Source organism: Musca vetustissima, unplaced genomic scaffold, assembly GCF_032173495.1.
Source record: "Musca vetustissima isolate MV318-11 ecotype Yass unplaced genomic scaffold, APGP_CSIRO_Mvet_v1 utg561, whole genome shotgun sequence".
Classification (NCBI taxonomy): Eukaryota; Metazoa; Arthropoda; class Insecta; order Diptera; family Muscidae; genus Musca; species Musca vetustissima.
In genome coordinates, this window is record NW_026886958.1 from 372,145 (window position 1) to 386,737 (window position 14,593).

Consider the following 14,593-nt stretch of genomic DNA (forward strand, 5'->3'; position numbering starts at 1 on the left):
TTTCCTAAAATTTCAAAAGGGTTCGTTCTTGGGCCAAATAAATGAGCTGTGCCAATTTTCATCCAAATCGGTTCATAAATGCGACCTGTACTTTGCAAAAATACATGGACGGACGGACAAAAGGACATGTATAAATCGACTCAGAAAGTGATTCTATGCATTTCTTTTGAGAAAAAGGAACCATGGGTCTATCTCGATTCCTTTTGCCTGTTACAACCATATGCACAAAGACATAATATCCTGTACCACAGTGTGGCGAAGGATATAAAAAATAACTAATAATAAAACCAGTGAGCGGAGCGTATAGTCGGACGGGCCGACCATATGGTACCCTACACAACTACCACGAAAAGCTAACTTTCTGCGCCTGGGCAATATTTCGTGATGTTCGCACCCTAGCATATTTTCCAATTTTTTTTTCTTGAAGTGAATTTTTACGCCATAAAATAAAAAATTGGTCACTTTAGGTTTTGGTTGATTTGACCCTTGGAATATTGACCGATCATCATCTAACTAGACGCTCTAAGTATTTGGTCAGATTCCTTTCATCTTGTAAAATATGTGATGTTCTGCATATAATAATTGCCTCTAGAGCGACTAGAAAATCTGACAAAATTAAAGTTTTCGGTTCATTGCACCCCCTGAATGAAATCTCAATATCACCGAAAACTGTAGGCGTCATCCTTGACCATAATCGGAACTTCATGTACAATTTCAAAGCGATCAGCGCAACATTTCTGTCCTCTAATGGAGTAATAGCAATACTAAGCACATAGTCACCTTGACCTAATTGCGTATAATTCCCACATCAGAGTACATATAATCATATAATTGGTATCGATTTGAAGGTCAACAACTCCTCTTGGATATACTATCAACTTCTCGGGTATATGTTCTTCAGGAGCAAGTATATACGCCCCTGAATAAAAATGTTGTAATTTTTCACACAAAAGTCAGGGTCTATTTGAGCCGCTACATATTGACCTATCTTTATCAAAACAGGCATGCTTATTCTTTGGCCCGATCCCCATCTCCTTGTAAAATTTTATGACGTTCGGACCATAACTGCGGCCTCTGCAGCGATCAGAAAAACCGACAAACATTAAGTATTTGGTCCATTTAATCCCCTAAATATTAACCGATTCATTGACCAGAACCCATCCAACATGCAAAATTTCGTGAATATTGGTCCATAACTATGGTTTGTATCGTGTTTACAAATTATAATGGACAGACTGACGGACGGACGGACACACATGTCTAGATCGACTCAGCTAGTCGAGATATATATCGGTATACTTAAAGGTGTGTCTAGGACCAATATTTCGCGGCGTTACAAACTTTTGGGGCTGCACAAAGCTATAATACCCTGACAACATATTTGTGTAGGGTATAAATAGTTTTGCTTATAGCACCCATATAATGGCACCCTTCAATTTTCGGAATATTGAAGATTTTTGGATAGTTTTCCCAATCGGAAATTTTTTGATTTAGCTACTGATATGTCTACCAAAAATTATAAATATTGTTCGGTCCGAATTTTGGTAAAGATTCTGGATTTGTTTCACAACTAAATTGGATTAGCATATCCCTATGCGAAAATTGTCTATATATGTTATAGTTCCGCATGAGAAACATTTTCCAATTGAATGGTCTTTAATTTAATTTTTTAGTTACTCATTGGATAGAAAATAACCTGCCAAAAAAGGTAGACAAAGGCACATCGCTTAAAAAAAAAAGAAGTGGAAGTGTTTCTAATGCCCAGGGGTTAATCATTGTTTTGGAAAAGGATTGTGGATATTGATCTAATTTCTTTGTCAAGTTAAGGTGCACTTTTCAAAATCATTCCCTGCAGTATTGTTACAGGTGGGGTTGGAAATTGCATTGGAGAACTTTTTTAAATTGGTAAGTTTTTTCATTGCGATACTTGATTTGAAAATTCCAATTCCTTCTCCTTCGAATAACACAACCAAATTCAAATCAATCACTAAGAAAAAAAATCAAGTAACCCAAAGGGAAACAAGAGGAACAAAAATTATAAAAATATTTACAAATAATTTTTTGACTTTTGCGTTAAGCCCCTCTGTCTCTCAAGGAAACATGAGAAACACTTGTTCTCAACACAAATCACAAATACTCACACACACACATGAAAGTACACATGTCCGCCTAATAACTATTACAAATCCATGCACTAAGCCTGGGAAATTATTAACACTGAGAAGAAGACAAAGATAAGGAAGATATTTTGTGACAAACAAAAACAACAACACTAAGAAATTATAACTATTAAATCTTATGGTTAATTGTTGTTAAATGCTACTGAAGCTGCTGCGGTTGCTGCTGAAGGGTATTGTCGTTGCTTATCCAAATATCACACCAAGTAAATGACCAAAAATCATCGAGATGACCAAAACGGCAACAACAACAACAAACAAAAGGATAGGCTAAAGCCGCATGTAAATGGGTGTCATTAAGTACCTGACAAAGTCATGAAGCCGCATAATGATGCATGAATGTAGCTCTCACACAAAAAGCCCCTGTGGACATGCAACAGGAATTTGCAAAGCAACAACAACAACACTCCTCGATAGTCACCACAAAAACCACCAAAAAGAAAAGAAAAAAAACAAACAGGGAACTAAAGTGAAAAACCACACACGTCATAAAGTCAGTAGCTAAATAATTACCACAAGAAAGAAGAGACGGACGGCTAGGCAGACAAATGAAATAGGGACAACAAGAATCTAAAAGGACACAGGAATCAACGAAAATTTAACACACTGGATTGTGTGTGTGTGTGCGCGCAAAAGAATTCCTATACCTGTGGATCTAAGCAAAGTGTAGTCTAAGGTTTTAAGAGAAAGGATTAACCATTGGTTACACGACACAGCAAGTGTCTCCGGGAATCCTCATAATTATGCATGAATGTTTGTCGTGACTTTTTCTGTTCTGTTCGTCGTCTAAACATCAAAGCGGAACTTGTCCCAGGGAAATTTTGGCGGCTTAACATGTGTACGAGTGTTTGTGTGTGTTCACAGATTCAAAACCTGTGATTAATGCAATTTCGCAAAAATTTAACAGAGACAAAAATCCTTTTAATGATAGTTTATCCTTGTCTTAGTTTTAAACAGAAAGTCATCATCACCATTGTTTTCTTTGCAAATCCCAATGTGTTGTTGCTTTTTACAGTTATTGCCGTTAGAGAGAGAGTTTGTCGGTAATGATGAATGGCGGCAAAATTTGTGTGTGAGATTGATGAATTTTGAGAATTTCGCAAACTGGAGAAAGGATCAAAAGGCGCCGTGGATTGGGTGATAAAGAAAATAACGGAATCGGAATTTTAGAAAAGTTTTCAGAAAATACAGTTAATATTAGGAAATTGAGTTTTTGTGTTCATGTGTTCAGGGATATCGAATGCAAAAATTAAAATTCGACATTTTTCTAAAATAACATTTGAGTATTAAATTATAACAGATATTATTTAATTATGAACTAGAAATTATGAAAAAATCTAAAATCACAGAAATTTGGTATAAACCATATTTAATTTATTAAGAGATTTTTATAAAATCCAAACATTTATGAGATAACAAATGCTCATGCAGTTTAGTCGCCAATCGATTTTTAATATAAAAATACAAAATAAGAAAATCGACTCAAAATTTTTGAACATGTGAAGGGTGAGAAACCGAATGAACACACACGTTTAACATTGTTATATTTTGACTAAGCCGAAATTAATTACGAAGAGCAAAGTCATCAGGCCAACCCCAACCCCAGAGAAAACATTAAATGAATATTTTCATAATTTCATTCATAGTTATTTTCCATATTGTACATGTGCATGGCATAGAATGCAAATAAAAAATGTATATCATCATGAGAAAGCCACGATTTTTTCCAAAAAATTTAAACATTTCATTAAAACCACAACCACTATTTGCGCTCATTTTTTCCTCTCCCTCCAACCTCTCTCGTACACAGAAAATATTTTTACGAATAATTTCATATTTTTACGTGACTTAGATTACACGTAAAAAAATCTTATAATCATGAGAAAGCCACAATTTTTATCAAAAATATGTAAACATTTCATTAATATTACAACTGTTTTCCTACTTTGTCAATATTAACGCTCATTTTCCTCTCTCTCTCTTTTTTGACAAAAACAAATGTATTCTCCCCAAGAAAAAACAACACCACCACAACCACTATTTATTGTTCGGTGGTGTTTTGTTTTGGTATCGTCCTCCGTCTCTCGCCTTACTTGTGGTTGTTATTTTTCCAATCGTTTATTTGACTACTTTTTCGGTTGCTCATAACCGCCGTCTTTCTTCTCATGCGATTGAGACTAATTTTGCATTCCATTGCTTCTTTATTTCTTCTGCATTTGGTGGTGCAAAATTCGCATATGTATTTTCCAAATTATTTCGATATAAATGCTAAATAGAAGGAACGAGACAAGACATAACAATGAAGAAAAAAACATAAAAATCTAAGTAGAATAATTAAAACGACAAACAGTTTCTGTGCCATAGAACACCTACATCAAAAAAAAAAAAAAAAAACAAAAAATCCAAAATTGTTTTTTGTCAGGATTAGGAATAGTCCGTAATGTATTCTTGAATATAACTTTATATACTGAAATAAATGATGTTAGATATATTTATTACATTTTACACACTTCCAAGAATTATTAGTTCAGTTTTGGACGACTTTAGGGCATTTAGGCCTATGAGCGAGCTCCGATTCATTGATTCACTCTTGTCGTGATAACTTACGTCAAATGTGGTGAAAAATTATAAGGCAGTATAGTCGGACGGGGCCGACAACTACCAGAAAAATCTATTTTTCTGTGTTTCTATATTTTGAGACTGGACAATATTTCGCCCACTTGACAGATTATAGGTCAACAGCTCCGCCTATCAACATATTTTCCAAATCGTGTTTTGTTTTCGTCTTGTGAATAGATATGCCATCAGAAAAAATGTCACTGTTGGCGTAATACCGTGTAGCAGTGAAACCCAAAAAATAAAGAAAAGAAAAACGAAATAGAGTTTTGTAAATATTTTCAATCTTTATTGCAAAGTATATGGGTTTCGTTAGAAACAAGACTTTACCTTATGCGTGCGTTAACGACGATAGCGAGAGATGTTTATTCTACGAAAGCGGGCAAGTGTAACCGACGAGAGTGAGATTGCAAGTTTAACCAACGATAGCGAGAATGCAAGTGTTTACTCTACGAAAGCGGGTAAGCAAGTGAAGTTGCAATGGGCAAGAAAGCTACAGCAAGGCCGTGATAAACAACTACGACCACAGCATTGGAAAGCGCCGAACTAAGCGAATGTGGCTTCCAGGTGATATAGTAGAAGAGAGCGAAACTCTCCCTTACAATCCGAACTAGGCGAATGAGGCTCCTGGAAGATATGCAGAGAAGATTTCCCCATTGGGCTCCGAAGAGCGGACAATTAAAGTGGTTAATTGTAATGCTGTAGAAGGGGAAACAATGTATCGAACATATACATTGCCGTAAGCAATGTATCGAACTTAAACAGTTACTTTTGGGTTTGATTGATGTTATCTTCGGAATATTTTACCGTTCATCGTGTAAATATGTGACGTTCTGCATATAATAATCGCCTCTAGAGCGACTAGAAAATCTGACAAAAATAAAGTGGCACCCCCTAAATATAATCTCAACATCACCGAAAATGATAGGCATCGTCGTTGACCTTCTCCGTGTTCGTGCCATAATTGCGGCCTTTGGAGCGACCATAAAAATTAAGTATTTCAACTCCTAAATATTAATAGATCTTTACAAAAAAACATTCGGGGTCTTAATTGGCCAGAACCGGTCTTACATGCAATATTTCGAAGATTGGTCCAGAACTGTGGCCTGTATCGTGTTTAAAAATTATAATGGAAAGACGCACGGACGAACACACATGTCTAGATTGAAATATGACGATCGGTGTACTTGGGATCAATATTTCGCGGCGTTACCAACTATTGGGGCTGCACAAAGCTATAATACAACATAGTTGTGTAGGGTATAATGATCAACATATTTTTGGTATGCTGATTTTTCAAGTCGATGTGAATAACACAACACATGGTCCTACGTTGTCAAATCGTACTGAGAACATTTATATTCAAAAAAAATAAATTATTTTTTCAAATCACTGGAAAAAACACAACACATGATCGTACGTCGTCAAATCGTACTGACTACGATATGCTAAAAGAAAAACTGTCAAAGATTTCCATAGAAATGTCAGATTATAATTCACATCGAATGTTGTGAAAAAAGGTCGTACGAAAATGTTCACGAGTTAAATGCAGTTTGGGACAAATTGATTTAAGATGTCAGTGCCAACAACACAACAGTCGTCGTCAATCCCTTTCGTCGATGCGCATTCGTTGTGACATTCGCATTCGTTGTGACAATTCTCGTTGAAAATTGTAAAAAAATGGTCGCACGAAACTTTTCACGAGTTATATCTTTTTTTTGGAAAATTGATTTTTAATGTCACTGCAAACAACTCAACACATGATCGATCGTACGGCAAATCATAATGGGTACGTTTATGTTAAAATTGCGTCAATTTCCTATGGAAATGGTAGATTTAAAAATTTTTTAAACCGATGCTAAAAATTGACATTCTCTACAAACCCTATTTAGCTTTTTATGAAATTGCGATTTAGCTTAGCCTTTCAAAATTCCTTCCTCAACTTTTTTTATAGAGTTTTTAATCACTACTATATTTAGCCTTTGGAAAAACAACAACAACAACAATAACAAATCGTTTTGCAGTGGCATTTTTACATTAATTGCATAGTTTTAGCAACACCTCCCCTTTTCCTTGTCTGGAGTTTGCGAAAAAATGCAACAATCCGAACAAAGAAATAAAAAAAGAAATAATAAAACTACTGATGTGACAACCGTACACCAGAGACTCACTGATTGAATGTCTGTCCGCCTGTCTGTCTGACAAACATATTTATCCCTTCACAATCGGGGGCAATATAGTACACCAGGTGAGCTGATGCTGTTCGTCTACTCCAAGTGCAAAATGTGCAGCGAGTTCATGTATGGAGGTAGTGTGGCTGCAAAGCTTTGTAATTAAATGTCAATTTAATGTTTTTGTAGTTGTTCATAAACTGCAGAGGATTTAGCATTTAAGCCAAGTTTTATTTAACTGCCGTTTAATACCATTACCATTCAACACTTTGCAGAGAGAGGAGATGTTTGAATGACAGGCAGGCAGACATTCATTTTCATAGATCGACGAACCGCACGGGGAACGGTCGATTGGCTGACTGCTAGACTGTCTGACCAATTTTTTGTTAATATTTATATAAGACAAAAAAGAGGGGAACTTTTTCAATGAATGAATGAAAGAAACTTTATGATAATTAATAATTTCAATTTTTTGTTGTGTTGAGATTTGCTGCCGTTTTTTGCACTTTGTCTGGATGTTGGCAGTACTTTTTTGTGGGGTTACACAAAAATCGCAGCGAAAAACACAAAAACACTTAATGAAAGTAATTCAATTAATGTATGTATATTAACACTAATGATTTTTATTTTTCTGTTCACTTATGGGCCAGTAGTGGAGGGGAAAAAAGTAACGTTTCGAACAATTGATGAGAATTCCCAGAAAGCAACAACAAACCGCAAAATTTTGTAGAGGATTTATTTTTTTTAAATAAAAAATAAAATTTATAAAAACGTCAATAAGTGAATGCAATAGAATTATAGTGAATTAGAATTGCGTCTGAAAAAGTCCACATAAGAAAGAATTTTATAAAGGATCTGTAAAATCTACACCTGCATCGGTTTAATGCTTACTCTGAAATCTTTCCTCATTAAAGCTAAATACCCCTCACTTTCCCAAAAAAGTTAATAAAAATCATGTTCCTCCTTACCTGATGATGACCATGATGAAACCCACCCGAACTCGGCTGACGATGGAATGCACTATTTACACTGCCATAATTCTGGGCACCCATAGCACCCGCACTAGCGCGATGATGCGGATGACCGGCATGTGGATGATGATGGTGCGGTGCAAAGGGTGCGGACGAATGTAACATCATACTTAGATCGGCTAATTCTTCTTTTGCTTCGTCATCTAAGTCGAACAGTGGTGATGGCAAAGAACTGACTTCGATCTCAGATTGTGGTAGATCGTCGTCGTCGTCGTTTTCTTCGTTATCGCCGTTGCTAGAATTGGAACTAGTGGAGTCGTCGTCTTCTTCCTCCTTATCTTCACCACAACCTTTGCCAATACTCTTTACAAAATTATTATCCTGGGATAGTTGTTTTTTCGTGCCGATATCAGCGGATTGTATGATGTCACCTAAATCGTCCGTAAGATAATCACGTTCACTTTTCAATTCAATTTGGGTGGAAGTGTTATCCGTATCGTTCTTGTTGTCGTCTTCTTGATCGGTTTTCAATAGTTTCTTATTGCTGTTGGCAGCAGCTGCGGCAGCAGCAGCAGCTTTTGAGGTACTGGCACCAGTTGTATCGTCCTAAAAGAAGATGAGGGGAGAATTTTTATTTTTTTTTGGAATTAGAAATTGCTTAATTTGTTTTTATTTAGTTCAAAAATTCTTTTTTATTTTTTAATTTGAAATATAAGCATCTCAAAAAAACTTTAAATAACAGCAGATATTTCAAAGGGTCTTGTAACTCAGAAAGAAATAGAGAAAAATTATATGAAATAATCTTCAATCAGCCTTAGAATCTTTCGAAGGTTCTCCTATATCCCTATTAACTGGACACTCAATGTAGAAAATCTTGTAGTCTCTTTGAATACAAGTAAAAAGTCTTGTAATCATGAAAAAGCCACTATTTTTACCAACAATATGTAAACATTTCATTAATATCACAACTATTTTCCTACTTCGCTCTACCTTACCACTATTTGTGCTCATTTTTCCTATCTCTTTCCCTCTCTTTTTTTGACAAAACAAATGTATTCTTCCAATGAAAAAAAAAGAAAAAAACAGCACCACAACAACCATTCATTGTTTTATTTTAATATCGTTCTCCGCCTCCGTCAATTCGGTTGGGTTTGTTGTTCGTATCAACATATACATCATGGATTGTATTTGGCATTTATATCGAAATAATTTGGAAAATACATATGCGAATTTTGTAACACCAATGTAGAGATCGGCAAGAGTGACTGAAATAAAGAAGCAATGGAATGCAAAACTAGTTGCAATAGAGTCAGTGGAAAGTCGGCGGTTGTTAGCAACGGCATTGGTGTTACAAAATTCGCATATGCATTTTCCAAATGATTTCGATATATATGTAAAATACAATATGTCAATTAACAATGACACAAGACAAGAATATTATATTATATTTTCTCTCTGACATGAAACCAGAATTTACATTTTTATGAATTTCAGTCATAAAATGCAGAAATCTGGACATTGGCAGCACTTCCTGAACCTATTCATAAAATATATGATTTTTTTTTTGGTATGAATTTTAATGAAATTAATAGAAACTGACTCTAGAGGTCGTCATATGAATCAAATATTGCTGGAAAAGAGAAAGAAGATAAGGATCTCAATGGCTTGTTTCTATGTAAAAGCCCCTGGGAAGGGTCTACCATTATTGACGATCTTTCGAGTGGTTTTTCTAGACCAAATAACATACAAAGAATGCTTTTAAAGGACAAAAGCATTCTTTGTGAGTTAGATATAAAATCATCGTAAAGTTTTAGAAGATTTAGAAAATAATATCTAAGTGGAGATATTATTTTCTTCTCTACATAACCGGCTTTCTAAAAGGTTCTAAAAATAGAACGACAAATTCTGAAAGCGTTACTTTATCGTGAACGGAACTTTTCAAGTTTCTTCTGTTGATGGAGGGTTCCTCGGAGAAAATGTTTCTGTTTAAAAGGCTTTTGGAATGGTTTTTCATTACTGGTCTTCTTTGAAAAAAATTCTCCTTTGGCGTTGGAAGGCCTAATAAGGCTCGTCATACTTATAGTACGCCTATGAAAGAGTCCTCTATTTATAGAGCAAACTTATTCTTGACTCCTATCAATACAAATTTAAAGGAATTTTTCTTTACACTAAATCACTATACGAGGAAAAACTGGTTACTTGGGATTTTTACTGAAGAGACATTCTTTTAAGGGGTTCTTACAGAACGATCCCTATTGAAAGGGTCTTTATATCGAAATCGAATATATATGTTAGTGGGCCTTCTTTGCATAACGACCACATAGAGTCAAGGGGTTCAAAAATTGTACACACAAAAGTCTTCAACTATGGTTTTCCTAAGACCATTTTGAATACACTCTATGGTGTTACAAAATTCGCATATGTATTTTCCAAATGATTTCGATATAAATGCCAAATACCAAATGTCAAGCAAGTGTTGATACAAAAGTCGACAAATTAGGTGTTCCTAAGACCCTTCTGAAAATATTCTATAGTAATAATATATTTCAGGAGGACTTCGATAGCCTATATATACATCGAAATGGGGTTAGCTATAGAAAATTGAATTTCTAGACGTCTTATAACAACGACAATGTATTCTATGGAAACAAAACCCTTTAAAAGGTGTCCGATAGACATAAAGCCTTGCATTGGGCTTTCTAAAAATATACACATTTTCGAATTGTATCCCTAACATAGATGCCTTCTCTCTTCAAAGATATTTCCAAGACCATTGTCGCTAAAAGGTCTTCATTATTTTAAAAAAATGGAGCACAGGTAACATTTATAGATAGGTGGAGATCTTGAAAAAGGTGGAGATATTCGCAAGGTCTTCTATAGACAGAGGACCTTTGAAAATGTCTTCTATAAACGAAAAAATATTATTCCATATCAAAAGTCACCCTATAAAAAAAAGTTTTCCCATATATGAGGATATATGAATTTACACAACACCTTCTATGGACTAAAAGGTCATTTAAAGAAATAATTCTGGACAAAATTTCCATTTAAAAGATTTTTATTGGAATTCAGACATTTACTTCTGAAGAACTTCTATAGGCAGAAATTCATTGAAAATGTCTTCTGTATATGAAAGGATTTTCAAGGTATACTCCAGGATCTTTCAAAATGCCTTCTATGGCTAAACGACCATTCAAAATGTCCTTCTGAAAATGAAACAAAGAGACCTTCAGAGTTTTCAAAAAAATTTTCTTTGGTCAGAAAACCCTTAAAAATGTATTCAATAGAGATTTTTTTTAAATATTCGGAAATTATTTCTTTAAAAGTCTCCTATATAAAAAGTCTCCTATAGTAGTTTTTTAATTCCTCTCAAAATTTTATAAATTGAAATCCATTTAAATTTTAAGATTTGAAATCCTCTTTCCACTTACCTCGTTCGATTCACCGCCAGCCAATTCAGCAAATTGTATAACGTCGTTAAGTATATCATCCAGTGGTAAACGAATGTATTCACCTAAAAAGGAGAAGAGGAAGAAAAACAAAAAAATTATGACGAAAATCAATTAAAATACACAAAAATCAAGATAAAAAGGATTTGTAAAAGGCAAAAAATCAGACACACACAAACAGACAAAAGAAATCCTTGTTGTTAAGAGCCGACAAAATTCCTGAAAAAAAACTGGCCATGGTATTGGAATTTTGTTTTAAAGTGTGGCCGGCCTTTGACAGAGACTGGACCACAGAAAGAGTTAAAAATCAAGCAGATGAAGAATCAAACAGAAAAATCGAAAAAATTCACAAGAAAGTAAACAATACAAAAGACGAAGAGGGAACAATGCACAAAATGCATAAATATTTTGATTGACAGACTTTTAACCAAAAAGAGAAAAAAACGAGAAGTAGTAGAGGTTGGTGGTAAATGGAATACCCCAGAGAGTGATCAATTTGTAGCGAGGGAGCAGAGAGAGGGAAACATATTTTCAATATTTATTTATTTTCGTTCTTTATTTTAATACCAAAATATTTGTAATATTTAAAATTAAAGCATAGAGAAAAGGTGTTTCAAATTTTTGAATTCCCCAAAAAAGGTGAATTACATTTTCAAATTTTTGCCCACGTCATGGCCCGGGGGAGTTATGGGAAGAAGCAAAAGAAATAAATACAAACAGTAGCTGTTATTATATGAAATATTTAACAACAATCAATATTTGTTCTATGAAAAAAAAAGTAACAGAAATTATTAATTATTGTCGATTAGTCAAAGTCACAAACGACCACCTTGCAAATCTCCAGATAGTTAGAATTCCGTTGAAATGCGAAAACAAACAAAACAAAAAAATATTTTAAGAACAAATAGAAGTTCAGTAAATTATTATGAGAGGTTGTGGTGGCAAAATAATAAAACAAAAAAACTAAATTCATAATGTACTGAAATAAATAATGACAATGAATAACATCAAATTAATGACCATCATTAATCATAGAAAAAATATTTTTTTTGAAAAAAAAAAAAAAAAAGAAAAAAAAACTTTTACCTAGGTTTCTCCCAAAGGTATTTAGAAAAGATTAGCAGTTGGAAAAAAATTGGTTATGAAATATTGAAAAATACAGACGGGTGCTGAGGTGTTTAGTTCTTTATATTGAGTATTTTACATGTAATTAGGGATTTTTTTATTTGATGGAGAAAATATAGTTCCGCATTTAGTGGATGAAGGTTTAACATAGAAAGAAGAACAACTTTATATGGAAAACATTTATTTTATAAACAACTTCTATGGACAGAATTAAATTTAAAAGGTCTTTCAATGGATGAAGGGTCCTCCGAACCTTTCAAAATGCATTCCATGACCAGAAGAGCCTTCAAATGGCCTTATGTGGCCAGAAGAACTGTCAAAAGATTTTATATGACAGAGTACCTTTCAAAACGGATAGATGACTTCTCAGACGTCGTCTATGGATAGGGGCTTTCTATCCATTGTAAAGGGTTTTCTGTGGACAGACTTCCCATTAAAAGAGCTTCGCTGGAACATAGATATGTATTTCTGAAGAACTTTTATAGGCAGAAGTTCATTGAAAATGTCTTCGGTAGATTAAAGAGTTTTCAAAGCTACCTTCAGCCTTATATGGCCAAAAGACGCGTCAAATTACCTGTTAAGATCTGGAACCCCGTCAAAGGGTCTCCAAGGCTCAGAAGACCCGTCAAAAGATCCTATATAACTGAATAAAAATAATAATAACACCTTAATACCATAGAAACCCTTCGAAGAGGTTTCTACACAGTCACTTTTATTTATACAAGATCTTCAAATAAGCTCAGGACCTTTTGAATCAGGTTTATATAAAGTAGCTCTTAAATTGCATTCTATAGACAGAATTGATCTTTATGGGTCTTTTATTAAAAAAATTGAAAGTGTAGGAAGCCTTTAGAAATCCTGTAGTCCTTTTAATTTCTCTCCACTCACGAGATTGTGTTTAGTTTTGCAATCCAGTGTTTCTTTATTGTTGACACTCTTACCTATCTCTACATTGTGTTATAAAATTCTCATATGTATTTTCCAAATTATTTCGATATAAATACCATATACAGCTTTATATTGCAAACTTCCCTTTGAAAGATCTTCATTGGAACCAAGACATTTACTTCTAAAGAACTATTATAGACTAAAGTTAATTGAAAAGGTGTCTGTATGTGGTGTTCTCCAAACCTTTCAAATGCCTTCTATGGCCAGAAGACCCTTCAGATGAACTTATATAGCCAGGAAATCCCTCAAAAGGCCTGCTATGGCCTCAAAACCCTTTCAAAATGTCTTCTAAGAAATTTAAAATGTTTTTTGTAGATTGAAGAATTTTCAAAACAACCTTTAGACCTTCTATGGCCAAAAGACCCTTCAAATGAACTTCAATGAACAGAAACCCCTTCACAAAGGTCTGCCAGAAGATTCGTCAAAAGGTCTTATATGAAAGAATAACCTTCCAAAGTCTTCTAAGACCTTTCAGAAGAATATATGTCTTTCAAAACGTCTTCCTTGGACAGAAGGTTCTTTAAAAAGATTTTTTTCAGGACAAACTTCCCCTTTAAAAGATTTTCGTTGGAACCAACACATTTACTTCTAAAGAACTTCTATAGGCAGAAGTTCATTGAAAATGTATTCTGTAGATAAAGTAATTTTCAAAGGGTACCTTTCAAAATGACTTCTATGGCTGAAATATCTGTCAAATAAACTTCTATGGTCAGAAACGCCTTCATAGGGTCTGCTATAGCCAGAAGACCCTTCAAAATTTTTTGTATGACCTTTCAAAAGGATAGATGACTCTTAGAATACTTTCAATGGCCAGAAGACGCTTCAGAGGGTATTCGATGAACAAAAGCCCCTTCCAAATACTTCGTTGAAACCAAGACCTTTAAAAACATTTTTAAATGGTTGTCTTTTGATAACGCCTTGTACTTCTAGAGAACATCTATAGACAAAACTTCATTGAAAAGGCCTTCTGTAGATGAAACATTTTCAAAGAGACCTCTAGAATTTTCAAAAAGTTATACGAAGTTCGAAAGACCTTCATTGGAAATAAGACGCTTCAAAACCTCTTCTACATCCATAAAAAATTCAAAGAGGGGAATATATCTCTAAGAAGGTCCAGTATAGTATAAAAAAAGAAC

At 34.2% G+C, this 14,593-nt stretch overlaps 1 protein-coding gene across 1 annotated transcript in view; it reads right to left on the bottom strand.

Annotated features, from left to right (window-relative positions):
• LOC133334454 (segmentation protein cap'n'collar) overlaps positions 1-14,593 on the bottom strand; it is a 138,828-nt gene that overhangs the window by 21,715 nt on the left and 102,520 nt on the right. The window contains exons 4-5 of the mRNA XM_061542750.1: positions 11,367-11,449; positions 7,933-8,541 (exon numbers count right to left, since the gene is read on the bottom strand). Coding sequence (XP_061398734.1) covers positions 7,933-8,541; positions 11,367-11,449 — 692 coding nt within the window. The remainder of the gene's footprint in view (positions 1-7,932; positions 8,542-11,366; positions 11,450-14,593) is intronic.